The sequence below is a fragment of the Engystomops pustulosus genome, chromosome 5 (assembly GCF_040894005.1).
Source record: "Engystomops pustulosus chromosome 5, aEngPut4.maternal, whole genome shotgun sequence".
Classification (NCBI taxonomy): Eukaryota; Metazoa; Chordata; class Amphibia; order Anura; family Leptodactylidae; genus Engystomops; species Engystomops pustulosus.
In genome coordinates this window covers 1,955,784-1,973,327 of record NC_092415.1, presented here as the reverse complement: position 1 = coordinate 1,973,327, position 17,544 = coordinate 1,955,784, and the positions used below count along the sequence as shown (strand labels likewise).

Sequence of the window (17,544 nt, the reverse complement as noted above, 5' to 3'; positions counted from 1 at the left end):
GCCACAGTTCGCCAAGGCCTCCACCCATATTAAGATCCTTGGGGTGAAATTTGGGAGGGAAGATAATGCCAAACTAAATTGGGAAGAGAAGTTGGAAACCGGAAATGCAAAGGTTCAGCGATGGAAGAACTGGAGGCTGACCTATAGAGAAAGGGTTACTCTGATGAAGACTTACCTGGTCCCTGTCTTCCTCTACGTCTCTGTCGTCTTTCCTTTGCCAGAATCTTTCTCCGCTCGGCTCTTTAGCCTGTTCTTCCAACTTTTATGGGGGAACAGGTTGAACCCAGTAAAAAGAGGGATCACCTACCTGCAGAGGAGAGAGGGTGGGCTGGATATGTTAAATCCAAGGGTATTTTTTGACTCCATGTTTCTGAAAGTTAATTTTGGTTGCCTGGACTCAAACAATGGTCTCCTGTGGGTAAGTAGTGTCAGGGACTGGATATTGCCTTTTGCAGAGTCTTGGGTGCGAGGCGGCAGTCTCAAGAGGGGCCGGTGGACTCCTGGCTTCCTCCCCCAGTATCTGGTATATGGTCTGAAGTGCGTCAGGATGTGGAAGCTGGAGAAGTCCTACATTGTCAGTAACACCAGGAGAGATCTCTATACTAGGATATGTCGGGCTTTCTACCACTCCCCACTCGCTCTCAGAGACTGTGTGACCACCGCCTTACAGAAGAGTCTCAGGTTCCTCAATGGGAAGCGACTTCCCCCCAAGTTGTTTGATATCTCTTGGTTGTCACTACATGGGAGGTTATTTGTGAGAGGGAACCTAAAGTTTGTGAGTGTGGCAGATAGGAAGTGTCCACTGGGGTGTCAGCAGGAGGAGACGATGGAGCATTTCATCTCTGAGTGCTGGGGAGGGAGGAAGATCTGGAAGGAAGTATCTGACCTGCTGAACATCCCGAGGCTGCAATTCCTCCAGTACCCGGACATCATCTATGGCGTCCAATCTCCAGATGGTGATATAGATCCGGGAACCATGTATCTCATAATAACAGTGATAAAGTATTACCAATGGCATGCTAGAACCCGGGTGTCCCTACACAGCGAGGACTATAACTACACGGCTGTGGTATCCCAAATATTGTCTGAGCTCCGGTGGATAAAATCACTGGAAGTCAGGAAAGACCAGAGAAATAGAAAGTTATGGAGGAATATATCTGGTGTTTAATTTCTATATATATTGATTTAGCATTTTTCTTTTTCCTTTCCAGCAGCAGCAGCAGCTATGGACTCTAAGTTACATTTACTCTGAGTTTATATTTTTTTTTTATTCCTAATTGTGTATACAGAAGAATGTATTTATGATTTTGTTTAATTGTATTTTGTTGGTTTTTACAATAAAAATTGCCCCTATGTACAAGAATATAACTACTATAATACTACCCCCTATGTACAGGAATATAACTACTATAATACTGCCCCCTATGTACAGGAATATAACTACTATAATACTGCCCCCTATGTACAGGAATATAACTACTATAATACTGCCCCCTATGTACAGGAATATAACTACTATAATACTGCCCCCTATGTACAGGAATATAACTACTATAATACTGCCCCCTATGTACAGGAATATAACTACTATAATACTGCCCCCTATGTACAGGAATATAACTACTATAATACTGCCCCCTATGTACAAGAATATAACTACTATAATACTGTCCTCTATGTACAGGAATATAACTACTATAATACTGCCCCCTATGTACAAGAATATAACTACTATAATACTGCCCCCTATGTACAAGAATATAACTACTATAATACTGCCCCCTATGTACAAGAATATAACTACTATAATACTGCCCCCTATGTACAAGAATATAACTACTATAATACTGCCCCCTATGTACAAGAATATAACTACTATAATACTGCCCCCTATGTACAAGAATATAACTACTATAATACTGCCCCCTATGTACAAGAATATAACTACTATAATACTGCCCCCTATGTACAGGAATATAACTACTATAATACTGCCCCCTATGTACAGGAATATAACTTCTATAATACTGCCCCCTATGTACAGGAATATAACTACTATAATACTGCCCCCTATGTACAGGAATATAACTACTATAATACTGCCCCCTATGTACAGGGATATAACTACTATAATACTGCCCCCTATGTACAGGGATATAACTACTATAATACTGCCCCCTATGTACAGGAATATAACTACTATAATACTGCCCCCTATGTACAGGAATATAACTACTATAATACTACCCCCTATGTACAGGAATATAACTACTATAATACTGCCCCCTATGTACAGGAATATAACTACTATAATACTGCCCCCTATGTACAGGAATATAACTACTATAATACTGCCCCCTATGTACAGGAATATAACTACTATAATACTGCCCCCTATGTACAAGAATATAACTACTATAATACTGTCCTCTATGTACAGGAATATAACTACTATAATACTGCCCCCTATGTACAAGAATATAACTACTATAATACTGCCCCCTATGTACAAGAATATAACTACTATAATACTGCCCCCTATGTACAAGAATATAACTACTATAATACTGCCCCCTATGTACAAGAATATAACTACTATAATACTGCCCCCTATGTACAAGAATATAACTACTATAATACTGCCCCCTATGTACAGGAATATAACTACTATAATACTGCCCCCTATGTACAGGAATATAACTACTATAATACTGCCCCCTATGTACAGGAATATAACTACTATAATACTGCCCCCTATGTACAGGAATATAACTACTATAATACTGCCCCCTATGTACAGGGATATAACTACTATAATACTGCCCCCTATGTACAGGAATATAACTACTATAATACTGCCCCCTATGTACAGGAATATAACTACTATAATACTGCCCCCTATGTACAGGGATATAACTACTATAGTACTGCTCCCTATGTACAGGAATATAACTACTATAGTACTGCCCCCTATGTACAAGAATATAACTACTATAATACTGCCCCCTATGTACAGGAATATAACTACTATAATACTGCCCCCTATGTACAGGAATATAACTACTATAATACTGCCCCCTATGTACAAGAATATAACTACTATAATACTGCCCCCTATGTACAATAATATAACTACTATAATACTGACCCCTATGTACAATAATATAACTACTATAATACTGCCCACTATGTACAGGAATATAACTACTATAATACTGACCCCTATGTACAAGAATATAACTACTATAATACTGCCCCCTATGTACAGGAATATAACTACTATAATACTGCCCCCTATGTACAGGAATATAACTACTATAATACTGCCCCCTATGTACAGGAATATAAATACTATAATACTGCCCCCTATGTACAGGAATATAACTACTATAATACTGCCCACTATGTACAGGAATATAACTACTATAATACTGACCCCTATGTACAAGAATATAACTACTATAATACTGCCCCCTATGTACAATAATATAACTACTATAATACTGACCCCTATGTACAGGAATATAACTACTATAATACTGCCCCTATGTACAGGAATATAACTACTATAATACTGCCCCTATGTACAGGAATATAACTACTATAATACTGCCCCTATGTACAGGAATATAACTACTATAATACTGCCCCCTATGTACAGGAATATAACTACTATAATACTGCCCCCTATGTACAGGAATATAACTACTATAATACTGCCCCCTATGTACAGGGATATAACTACTATAATACTGCCCCCTATGTACAGGAATATAACTACTATAATACTGCCCCCTATGTACAGGAATATAACTACTATAATACTGCCCCCTATGTACAGGAATATAACTCTTATAATACTGCCCCCTATGTACAGGAATATAACTACTATAATACTGCCCCCTATGTACAAGAATATAACTACTATAATACTGCCCCCTATGTACAGGAATATAACTACTATAATACTGCCCCCTATGTACAGGAATATAACTACTATAATACTGCCCCCTATGTACAGGAATATAACTACTATAATACTGCCCCCTATGTACAAGAATATAACTACTATAATACTGCCCCCTATGTACAGGAATATAACTACTATAATACTGCCCCCTATGTACAGGAATATAACTACTATAATACTGCCCCCTATGTACAGGGATATAACTACTATAGTACTGCTCCCTATGTACAGGAATATAACTACTATAATACTGCCCCCTATGTACAGGAATATAACAACTATAATACTGCCCCCTATGTACAAGAATATAACAACTATAATACTGCCCCCTATGTACAATAATATAACTACTATAATACTGACCCCTATGTACAATAATATAACTACTATAATACTGCCCCCTATGTACAGGAATATAACTACTATAATACTGCCCCCTATGTACAGGAATATAACTACTATAATACAGCCCACTATGTACAAGAATATAACTACTATAATACTGCCCCCTATGTACAGGAATATAACTACTATAATACTGCCCCCTATGTACAGGAATATAACTACTATAATACTGCCCCCTATGTACAAGAATATAACTACTATAATACTGCCCCCTATGTACAATAATATAACTACTATAATACTGCCCCCTATGTACAGGAATATAACTACTATAATACTGCCCCCTATGTACAGGAATATAACTACTATAATACAGCCCACTATGTACAAGAATATAACTACTATAATACTGCCCCCTATGTACAGGAATATAACTACTATAATACTGCCCCCTATGTACAGGAATATAACTACTATAATACTGCCCCCTATGTACAAGAATATAACTACTATAATACTGACCCCTATGTACAATAATATAACTACTATAATACTGCCCCCTATGTACAATAATATAACTACTATAATACTGCCCACTATGTACAGGAATATAACTACTATAATACTGACCCCTATGTACAAGAATATAACTACTATAATACTGCCCCCTATGTACAGGAATATAACTACTATAATACTGCCCCCTATGTACAGGAATATAACTACTATAATACTGCCCCCTATGTACAGGAATATAAATACTATAATACTGCCCCCTATGTACAGGAATATAACTACTATAATACTGCCCACTATGTACAGGAATATAACTACTATAATACTGACCCCTATGTACAAGAATATAACTACTATAATACTGCCCCCTATGTACAATAATATAACTACTATAATACTGACCCCTATGTACAGGAATATAACTACTATAATACTGCCCCTATGTACAGGAATATAACTACTATAATACTGCTCCCTATGTACAGGAATATAACTACTATAATACTGCCCCCTATGTACAGGAATATAACTACTATAATACTGCCCCCTATGTACAGGAATATAACTCTTATAATACTGCCCCCTATGTACAGGAATATAACTACTATAATACTGCCCCCTATGTACAGGAATATAACTCTTATAATACTGCCCCCTATGTACAGGAATATAACTACTATAATACTGCCCCCTATGTACAAGAATATAACTACTATAATACTGCCCCCTATGTACAGGAATATAACTACTAGAATACTGCCCCCTATGTACAGGAATATAACTACTAGAATCATGCCCCCTATGTACAGGAATATAACTACTAGAATACTGCCCCCTATGTACAGGAATATAACTACTAGAATACTGCCCCCTATGTAAGGGAATATTTCTACTATAATACTGCCCCCTATGTACAGGAATATAACTACTATAATACTGCCCCCTATGCACAGGAATATAACTACTATAATACTGCCCCCTATGTACAGGAATATAACTACTATAATACTGCCCCCTATGTACAGGAATATAACTACTATAATACTGCCCCCTATGTACAGGAATATAACTACTATAATACTGCCCCCTATGTACAAGAATATAACTACTATAATACTGCCCCCTATGTACAAGAATATAACTACTATAATACTGCCCCCTATGTACAAGAATATAACTACTATAATACTGCCCCCTATGTACAAGAATATAACTACTATAATACTGCCCCCTATGTACAAGAATATAACTACTATAATACTGCCCCCTATGTACAAGAATATAACTACTATAATACTGCCCCCTATGTACAGGAATATAACTACTATAATACTGCCCCCTATGTACAGGAAGATAACTACTATAATACTGCCCCCTATGTACAGGAAGATAACTACTATAATACTGCCCCCTATGTACAGGAAGATAACTACTATAATACTGCCCCCTATGTACAGGAAGATAACTACTAGAATACTGCCCCCTATGTACAGGAAGATAACTACTAGAATACTGCCCCCTATGTACAGGAATATAACTACTAGAATACTGCCCCCTATGTACAGGAATATAACTACTAGAATACTGCCCCCTATGTACAGGAATATAACTGCTATAATACTGCCCCCTATGTACAAGAATATAACTACTATAATACTGCCCCCTATGTACAAGAATATAACTACTATAATACTGCCCCCTATGTACAAGAATATAACTACTATAATACTGCCCCCTATGTACAAGAATATAACTACTATAATACTGCCCCCTATGTACAAGAATATAACTACTATAATACTGCCCCCTATGTACAAGAATATAACTACTATAATACTGCCCCCTATGTACAGGAATATAACTACTATAATACTGCCCCCTATGTACAGGATGATAACTACTAGAATACTGCCCCCTATGTACAGGAATATAACTACTAGAATACTGCCCCCTATGTACAGGAATATAACTACTATAATACTGCCCCCTATGTACAGGAATATAACTACTAGAATACTGCCCCCTATGTACAGGAATATAACTACTAGAATACTGCCCCCTATGTACAGGAATATAACTACTAGAATACTGCCCCCTATGTACGGGAATATAACTACTATAATACTGCCCCCTATGTAAGGGAATATAACTACTATAATACTGCCCTCTATGTACAGGAATATAACTACTATAATACTGCCCCCTATGTACAGGAATATAACTACTATAATACTGCCCCCTATGTACAGGAATATAACTACTATAATACTGCCCCCTATGTACAGGAATATAACTACTATAATACTGCCCCCTATGTACAGGAATATAACTACTATAATACTGCCCCTATGTACAAGAATATAACTACTATAATACTGCCCCTATGTACAAGAATATAACTACTATAATACTGCCCCCTATGTACAGGAATATAACTGCTATAATACTCCCCCTATGTACAGGAATATAACTACTATAATACTGCCCCTATGTACAGGAATATAACTACTATAATACTGCCCCCTATGTACAAGAATACAACTACTATAATACTGCCCCCTATGTACAGGAATATAACTACTATAATACTGCCCCCTATGTACAGAGATATAACTACTATACTACTCCCTCCTCTGATATTGTTGTTGTGCTGTTCCTCTGCTTTCCTTGTGAATCCTCCTCCTTCTTGTCTCGTGCAGCTCGTGGTCTTCAGTGTTATTTCTGCTATGAAGCGACTCAGGTCCAGAACTGTAATCTCATCCGGGATTGTCCGGCAGACGCCAAAGGCTGCAAGACGATGACCCTCAGTCCTAACACCGGTGAGTACAAGTATTGGTGCAGAGAAGGGGATGTTCTAGAACTTTCTACTAAACTTTCTGTGACAGTTTGTGGCTACTTGGATAGATCTGCTTGCTGTCAGTGAGTGTAGACATTGAAAGATATCTAGACAATGCTCTGTGAGCTGAACCCATGAGCAGCGCTGATCTCTCCTAATAGTTACATGTTACAATGTATCCAGTTACTTGTTAATTATTCTCATTCACTGACAGCAATCAGCCTGGAATCCAGAGACAAGTGAAAGTAGAAAGTAAGAGCAGCACAGAAAACACAAGCTCTGCACCTGTGGGGGGCTCAGACTGTAAATTGTGCAAGGGAAGAAGCAAGGTTTCAAGGTTTCACAGCAGCACAGAATATTTCAGGAGAGGCTTGATGTAAAACATTGTATGTAGTGATCTCCCCCTAGTGGTGGTGTATAATGTGTATGTAGTGATCTCCCCCTAGTAGATGTGTATAATCTGTATGTAGTGATCTCCTCCTAGTGGTGGTGTATAATCTGTATGTAGTGATCTCCCCCTAGTGGTGGTGTATAATCTGTATGTAGTGATCTCCCCCTAGTGGTGGTGTATAATCTGTATGTAGAGATCTCCTCCTAGTGGTGGTGTATAATCTGTATGTAGTGATCTCCTCCTAGTGGTGGTGTATAATCTGTATGTAGTGATCTCCCCCTAGTGGTGGTGTATAATCTGTATGTAGTGATATCCTCCTAGTGGTGGTGTATAATGTGTATGTAGTGATCTCCTCCTAGTGGTGGTGTATAATGTGTATGTAGTGATCTCCCCCTAGTGGTGGTGTATAATCTGTATGTAGTGATATCCTCCTAGTGGTGGTGTATAATGTGTATGTAGTGATCTCCCCCTAGTGGTGGTGTATAATGTGTATGTAGTGATCTCCCCCTAGTGGTGGTGTATAATGTGTATGTAGTGAGCTCCCCCTAGTGGTGGTGTATAATCTGTATGTAGTGATCTCCTCCTAGTGGTGGTGTATAATCTGTATGTAGTGATCTCCCCCTAGTGGTGGTGTATAATCTGTATGTAGTGATATCCTCCTAGTGGTGGTGTATAATGTGTATGTAGTGATCTCCCCCTAGTGGTGGTGTATAATGTGTATGTAGTGAGCTCCCCTAGTGGTGGTGTATAATGTGTATGTAGTGATCTCCTCCTAGTGGTGGTGTATAATGTGTATGTAGTGATCTCCCCCTAGTGGTGGTGTATAATCTGTATGTAGTGATCTCCTCCTAGTGGTGGTGTATAATCTGTATGTAGTGAGCTCCCCCTAGTGGTGGTGTATAATCTGTATGTAGTGAGCTCCCCCTAGTGGTGCTGTATAATCTGTATGTAGTGATCTGCCCCTAGTGGTGGTGTATAATCTGTATGTAGTGATCTCCTCCTAGTGGTGGTGTATAATGTGTATGTAGTGAGCTCCCCCTAGTGGTGGTGTATAATCTGTATGTAGTGATCCCCCCCCTAGTGGTGGGGTATTAATCTGTATGTAGTGATCTCCCCCTAGTGGTGGTGTATAATCTGTATGTAGTGATCTCCCCCTAGTGTTGGTGAATAATCTGTATGTATTGAGCTCCCCCTAGTGGTTGTGTATAATGTGTATGTAGTGATCTCCCCCTATTGGTGGTGTATAATCTGTGTGTAGTGATCTCCCCCTAGTGGTGGTGTATTATCTATATGTAGTGATCTCCCCCTAATGGTGGTGTATAATCTGTATGTATTGATCTCCCCCTAGTGGTGGTGTATAATCTGTATGTAGTGATCTCCTCCTAGTGGCTGTGTATAATCCGTATGTAGTGATCTCCCCTTAGTGGTGGTGTATAATGTGTATGTAGTGATCTCCCCCAAGTGGTTGGGTATAATCTGTATGTAGAGAGCTCCCCCTAGTGGTTGTGTATAATGTGTATGTAGTGATCTCCCCCTAGTGGTGGTGTATAATCTGTATGTAGTGAGCTCCCCCTAGGCGTGGTGTATAATCTGTATGTAGTGATCTCCCCCTAGTGGTGGTGTATAATCTGTATGTAGTGATCTCCTCTTAGTGGTGGTGTATAATCTGTATGTAGTGATCTCCTCTTAGTGGTGCTGTATAATCTGTATGTAGTGATCTGCCCCTAGTGGTGGTGTATAATCTGTATGTAGTGATCTCCTCCTAGTGGTGGTGTATAATGTGTATGTAGTGAGCTCCCCCTAGTGGTGGTGTATAATCTGTATGTAGTGATCTCCCCATAGTGGTGGTGTATAATCTGTATGTAGTGATCTCCCCCTAGTGGTGGTGTATAATCTGTATGTAGGGAGCTCCTCCTAGTGGTGGTGTATAATGTGTATGTAGTGATCTCCTCCTAGTGGTGGTGTATAATCTGTATGTAGTGATCTCCCCCTAGTGGTTATGTATAATGTGTATGTAGTGATCTCCCCCTAGTGGTGGTGTATAATCTGTATGTAGTGATCTGCCCCAAGTGGTTGTGTATTATCTTTATGTAGAGAGCTCCCCCTAGTGGTTATGTATAATGTGTATGTAGTGATCTCCCCCTAGTGGTGGTGTATAATCTGTATGTAGTGATCTCCCCCTAGTGGTGGTGTATAATCTGTATGTAGTGATCTCCCCCTAGTGGTAGTGTATAATCTGTATGTAGTGATCTCCCCCTAGTGGTGGTGTATAATCTGTATGTAGTGATCTCTTCCTAGTGGTGGTGTATAATCTGTATGTAGTGATCCCCCCCTAGTGGTGGGGTATTAATCTTTATGTAGTGATCTCCCCCTAGTGGTTGTGTATAATTTGTATGTAGTGATCTCCCCCTCGTGTTGGTGTATAATCTGTATGTATTGAGCTCCCCCTAGTGGTTGTGTATAATGTGTATGTAGTGATCTCCCCCTAGTGGTGGTGTATCATCTGTATGTAGTGATCTCCCCCTAGTGGTGGTGTATAATGTGTATGTACTGATCTCCCCCTAGTGGTGGTGTATAATCTGTATGTAGTGATCTCCTCCTAGTGGTGGTGTATAATGTGTATGTAGTGATCTCCCCCTAGTGGTGGTGTATAATGTGTATGTAGTGATCTCCTCCTAGTGGTGGTGTATAATGTGTATGTAGTGATCTCCTCCTAGTGGTGGTGTATAATGTGTATGTAGTGATCTCCTCCTAGTGGTGGTGTATAATGTGTATGTAGTGATCTCCTCCTAGTGGTGGTGTATAATCTGTATGTACTGATCTCCTCCTAGTGGTGGTGTATAATCTGTATGTACTGATCTCCTCCTAGTGGTGGTGTATAATCTGTATGTAGTGATCTCCCCCTAGTGGCTGTGTATAATCTGTAAGTAGTGATCTCCCCTTAGTGGTGGTGTATAATCTGTATGTAGTGATCTCCTCCTAGTGGTGGTGTATAATCTGTATGTAGTGATCTCCTCCTAGTGGTGGTGTATAATCTGTATGTAGTGATCTCCCCCTAGTGGCTGTGTATAATCTGTATGTAGTGATCTCCTCCTAGTGGTGGTGTATAATGTGTATGTAGTGATCTCCCCCTAGTGGTGGTGTATAATGTGTATGTAGTGATCTCCTCCTAGTGGTGGTGTATAATCTGTATGTAGTGATCTCCTCCTAGTGGTGGTGTATAATGTGTATGTAGTGATCTCCCCTTAGTGGTGGTGTACAATCTGTATGTAGTGATCTCCTCCTAGTGGTGGTGTATAATGTGTATGTAGTGATCTCCTCCTAGTGGTGGTGTATAATGTGTATGTAGTGATCTCCCCCTAGTGGTGGTGTATAATCTGTATGTAGTGATCTCCTCCTAGTGGTGGTGTATAATCTGTATGTAGTGATCTCCTCCTAGTGGTGGTGTATAATCTGTATGTAGTGATCTCCCCCTAGTGGCTGTGTATAATCTGTATGTAGTGATCTCCCCTTAGTGGTGGTGTACAATCTGTATGTAGTGATCTCCCCTTAGTGGTGGTGTATAATCTGTATGTAGTGATCTCCTCCTAGTGGTGCTGTATAATCCGTATGTAGTGATTTCCCCCTAGTGGTGGTGTATAATGTGTATGTAGTGATCTCCCCCTAGTGGTGGTGTATAATCTGTATGTAGTGATCTCCCCATAGTGGTGGTGTATAATGTGTATGTAGTGATCTCCCCCTAGTGGTGGTGTATAATCTGTATGTAGTGATCTCCCCCTAGTGGTGGTGTATAATGTGTATGTAGTGATCTCCCCCTAGTGGTGGTGTATAATGTGTATGTAGTGAGCTCCTCCTAGTGGTGGTGTATAATGTGTATGTAGTGATCTCCCCCTAGTGGTGGTGTATAATCTGTATGTAGTGATCTCCCCCTAGTGGTGGTGTATAATGTGTATGTAGTGATCTCCCCCTAGTGGTGGTGTATAATCTGTATGTAGTGATCTCCCTCTAGTGGTGGTGTATAATGTGTATATAGTGATCTCCCCCTAGTGGTGGTGTATAATCTGTATGTAGTGATCTCCCCCTAGTGGTGGTGTATAATGTGTATATAGTGATCTCCCCCTAGTGGTGGTGTATAATCTGTATGTAGTGATCTCCCCCTAGTGGTGGTGTATAATGTGTATGTAGTGATCTCCCCCTAGTGGTGGTGTATAATCTGTATGTAGTGATCTCCTCCTAGTGGTGGTGTATAATGTGTATGTAGTGATCTCCCCCTAGTGGTGGTGTATAATCTGTATGTAGTGATCTTCCCCTAGTGGTGGTGTATAATGTGTATGTAGTGATCTCCTCCTAGTGGTGGTGTATAATCTGCATGTAGTTATCTCCCCCTAGTGGTGGTGTATAATGTGTATGTAGTGATCTCCTCCTAGTGGTGGTGTATAATCTGTATGTAGTGATCTCCCCCTAGTGGTGGTGTATAATGTGTATGTAGTGATCTCCCCCTAGTGGTGGTGTATAATGTGTATGTAGTGATCTCCTCCTAGTGGTGGTGTATAATCTGCATGTAGTTATCTCCCCCTAGTGGTGGTGTATAATGTGTATGTAGTGATCTCCCCCTAGTGGTGGTGTATAATGTGTATGTAGTGAGCTCCCCCTAGTGGTGGTGTATAATGTGTATGTAGTGATCTTCTCCTAGTGGTGGTGTATAATATGTATGTAGTGATCTCCTCCTAGTGGTGGTGTATAATGTGTATGTAGTGATCTCCTCCTAGTGGTGGTGTATAATCTGTATGTAGTGATCTCCCCCTAGTGGTGGTGTATAATCTGTATGTAGTGATCTCTCCCTAGTGGTGGTGTATAATCTGTATGTAGTGATCTCTCCCTAGTGGTGGTGTATAATGTGTATGTAGTGATCTCCTCCTAGTGGTGGTGTATAATCTGTATGTAGTGATCTCCTCCTAGTGGTGCTGTATAATCTGTATGTAGTGATCTCCTCCTAGTGGTGGTGTATAATCTGTATGTAGTTATCTCCTCCTAGTGGTGGTGTATAATCTGTATGTAGTGAGCTCCTCCTAGTGGTGGTGTATAATCTGTATGTAGTGTTCTCCCCCTAGTGGTGGTGTATAATCTGTATGTAGTGATCTCTCCCTAGTGGTGGTGTATAATGTGTATGCAGTGAGCTCCCCCTAGTGGTGGTGTATAATGTGTATGTAGTGATCTCTCCCTAGTGGTGGTGTATAATCTGTATGTAGTGATCTCCCCCTAGTGGTGGTGTATAATGTGTATGAAGTGATCTCCTCCTAGTGGTGGTGTATAATCTGTATGTAGTGAGCTCCTCCTAGTGATGGTGTATAATGTGTATGTAGTGATTTCCTCCTAGTGGTGGTGTATAATGTGTATGCAGTGATCTCCCCCTAGTGGTGGTGTATAATCTGTATGTAGTGATCTCCTCCTAGTGGTGGTGTATAATCTGTATGTAGTTATCTCCCCCTAGTGGTGGTGTATAATGTGTATGTAGTGATCTCCTCCTAGTGGTGGTGTATAATCTGTATGTAGTGATCTCCCCCTAGTGGTGGTGTATAATCTGTATGTAGTGATCTCCCCCTAGTGATGGTGTATAATGTGTATGTAGTGATCTCTCCCTAGTGGTGATGTATAATCTGTATGTAGTGATCTCCCCCTAGTGGTGGTGTATAATCTGTATGTAGTTATCTCCCCCTAGTGGTGGTGTATAATGTGTATGTAGTGATCTCCCCCTAGTGGTGGTGTATAATCTGTATGTAGTGATCTCCTCCTAGTGGTGGAGTATAATCTGTATGTAGTGATCTCCCCCTAGTGGTGGTGTATAATGTGTATGTAGTGATTTCCTCCTAGTGGTGGTGTATAATGTGTATGCAGTGACCTCCAACTAGTGGTGGTGTATAATCTGTATGTAGTGATCTCCCCCTAGTGGTGGTGTATAATCTGTATGTAGTGATCTCCCCCTAGTGATGGTGTATAATGTGTATGTAGTGATCTCCCCCTAGTGGTGGTGTATAATCTGTATGTAGTGATCTCCCCCTAGTGGTGGTGTATAATCTGTATGTAGTTATCTCCCCCTAGTGGTGGTGTATAATGTGTATGTAGTGATCTCCCCCTAGTGGTGGTGTATAATCTGTATGTAGTGATCTCCTCCTAGTGGTGGTGTATAATCTGTATGTAGTTATCTCCCCCTAGTGGTGGTGTATAATGTGTATGTAGTGATCTCCCCCTAGTGGTGGTGTATAATCTGTATGTAGTGATCTCCTCCTAGTGATGGTGTATAATCTGTATGTAGTTATCTCCCCCTAATGGTGGTGTATAATGTGTATGTAGTGATCTCCTCCTAGTGGTGGTGTATAATCTGTATGTAGTGATCTCCCCCTAGTGGTGGTGTATAATGTGTATGTAGTGATCTCCCCCTAGTGGTGATGTATAATCTGTATGTAGTGATCTCCCCCTAGTGGTGGTGTATAATGTGTATGTAGTGATCTCCCCCTAGTGGTGGTGTATAATCTATATGTAGTGTTCTCCTCCTAGTGGTGGTGTATAATCTGTATGTAGTGAGCTCCTCCTAGTGGTGGTGTATAATCTGTATGTAGTGATCTCCTCCTAGTGGTGGTGTATAATCTGTAGGTAGTGATCTCCTCCTAGTGGTGGTGTATAATCTGTATGTAGTGATCCCCCCCTAGTGGTGGTGTATAATCTGTATGTAGTGATCTCCCCCTAGTGGTGGTGTATAATGTGTATGTAGTGATCTCCCCCTTGTGGTGGTGTATAATCTGTATGTAGTGATCTCCTCCTAGTGGTGGTGTATAATCTGTATGTAGTGATCTCCTCCTAGTGGTTGGGTATAATCTGTATGTAGTGAGCTCCCCCTAGTGGTGGTGTATAATGTGTATGTAGTGATCTCCTCCTAGTGGTGGTGTATAATGTGTATGTAGTGATCTCCCCCTAGTGGTGGTGTATAATCTGTAGGTAGTGATCTATCCTTCTATCATGGACTCTACGATTGCCTCTACCATGTACTCTGCCATGTCCTTTATCTTGTCCTCTTCCATGTCCTCTTCCATGTCCTCTTCCATGTCCTCTTCCTTGTCCTCTTCCATGTCCTCTTCCATGTCCTCTTCCATGTCCTCTTCCATGTCTTCTTCCATGTTCTCTTCCATGTTCTCTTCCATGTTCTCTTCCATGTTCTCTTCCCTGTCCTCTTCCATGTCCACTGCCATGTCCTCTTCCATGTCCACTGCCATGTCCTCTTCCATGTCCTCTTCCATGTCCTCTTCCATGTCCTCTTCCATGTCCTCTGCCATGTATTCTTCCATGTCCTCTTCCATGTCCTCTTCCATGTCCTCTGCCATGTATTCTTCCATGTTCTCTTCCCTGTCCTCTTCCATGTCCTCTGCCATGTATTCTTCCATGTCCTCTTCCATGTCCTCTTCCATGTCCTCTTCCATGTCCTCTTCCATGTCCTCTGCCATGTCCTCTGCCATGTCCTTTGCCATGTCCTCTTCCATGTCCTCTTCCGTGTCCTCTTCCGTGTCCTCTTCCGTGTCCTCTTCCGTGTCCTCTTCCGTGTCCTCTTCCGTGTCCTCTTCCGTGTCCTCTTCCGTGTCCTCTTCCGTGTCCTCTTCCGTGTCCTCTTCCGTGTCCTCTTCCGTGTCCTCTTCCGTGTTCTCTTCCGTGTCCTCTTCCATGTGCTCTTCCATGTCCTCTTCCATGTCCTCTTCCATGTCCTCTTCCATGTCCTGTGCCATGTTCTCTTCCATGTCCTCTGCCATGTTCTCTTCCGTGTTCTCTTCCGTGTCCTCTTCCATGTCCTCTTCCATGTCCTCTATCTCATAGTTGTCTTATTTTGCAGGTTATCCTTTTATATCTGGAGATGAGTTGGTGACCAGAGACTGTGCTTCCAGCTGCTTTCAGAGTGATCCCAACTCCCTGGGGGCCCAACATTCAGTCTACTGCTGCCAGGAGAACCTGTGTAATAACCTGTATGAAGTGTTCAGCAATCTCACCTCCGGTGACTCCCCCAGTATAATGAGGAGCGGGGTCTACAGAGGACTCCTCCCCAGCCTGGCCACACTCTGCCTCAGACTCTTCATGTAGTCCTGGGGTCCGGGGCGCTGGGAGGTTCTGCTGAATCCACAGTCTACCGTGGCCATGGTATTGACGGTCAGTGACCTGAATCCCAGGTAGACCCTGCAGACCCCTGGAGACCCTTGCAGACCCCCTGGAGACCCTTGCAGACCCCCTGGAGACCGTGCGGACCCCCTGGAGACCGTGCGGACCCCCTGGAGACCGTGCGGACCCCCTGGAGACCCCTGCAGACCCCCTGCAGACCCCCTGGAGACCCCTGCAGACCCCCTGGAGACCGTGCGGACCCCCTGCAGACCCGCTGGAGACCCTGCAGACATTCCCCACTTCTTTACATTCACTCTGTATATATCGATACATTTTAATAAAAACATATTTATAAATGAAACATTGTGCATTGGTTATATTGGTGACTGAATACTACAAAACCAACCCCCACCATCACTCCAGGGGTACATGGGGGGTGCACTCCTGCTTTCTCAGCCTATACTCCCCTTAGTACTTGTGACACTGCTCCCTCCAATGTGTCTGTTGCTGGTTGGATACTGGTGCTGGTGCTGGTGGTTGTAGCTTTGGCCCTGACTTGTGGTTATATTGGACCCCACCTGTGTGCTGCTCCGTGAATAGTCAGTACATACAGTAATACTCCTTGTCCTGCCTCTTGGGTCTTTCTTCCTTTTTGGTTTGACGTTCTTCATGGCACTTTCAATGTTGCTCCAGGTCCGGCTGTTCTGACTCCTGACACCATTACTGCTCGGAGCACTGGGTAATACGCCATTCAGACCGCCGTGTCTGCTGTGCATCCGCAAAAATTCACACGTGTGGTGTCCGGGTTCAGTCCATATTGTATCCGCATCCATCTTTGTCACATTGGCATGAAAAACTGATTCTGCTCGGTCCAGTTGGTTGCCTGACAACATTTAACCAAACAGCCTGCATATGGATATCGCCCGAATGGTGTCCATTTTTGGAGGTCCGTGATCCGCAATCGAGAAAAAATTAGTGCAAGCTGCTGTAAACCCATGAAAAAAATATGATGTGTGAAAACACCCCCAGGAATCAATGGCATAAAAAACGAATATCATACGGACCTCAAAAATGTTTGTCTGAATGAGCCCTAAACCCACAGCCCCCATTGCTATACAGGAGCATGGGGGTGACAAGATCCAGGGATACTTATAGTCCTAACCTCTGACCTGCTGCTTGGACATCTTGCCTGGTATTTTAGTGTCACTCCTGGTCTTGTTTTGTGGCTGCCCCTGAATATATTTCTGCCGTTTTGGTTATATAAAATAATTAGGATAACAGGAATAGTATAGGACCTTACCCAGGACCTGTGGTCAGCTAGCCTGGCACCCATCTGCAGGGAGCTGCATC

At 41.7% G+C, this 17,544-nt stretch overlaps 1 protein-coding gene across 1 annotated transcript in view; it reads left to right on the top strand.

Moving 5' to 3' along the window:
* The window catches only part of LOC140133908 (uncharacterized), a 44,651-nt gene extending 28,134 nt beyond the window's left edge, over positions 1 to 16,517 (top strand). Inside the window, exons 3-4 of the mRNA XM_072154597.1 lie at positions 7,531 to 7,650; positions 15,935 to 16,517. Of these exons, the coding sequence (XP_072010698.1) occupies positions 7,531 to 7,650; positions 15,935 to 16,179 (365 nt within the window). The 3' untranslated portion in view covers positions 16,180 to 16,517. The remainder of the gene's footprint in view (positions 1 to 7,530; positions 7,651 to 15,934) is intronic.
* The last annotated feature ends 1,027 nt before the right edge of the window (positions 16,518 to 17,544 follow it).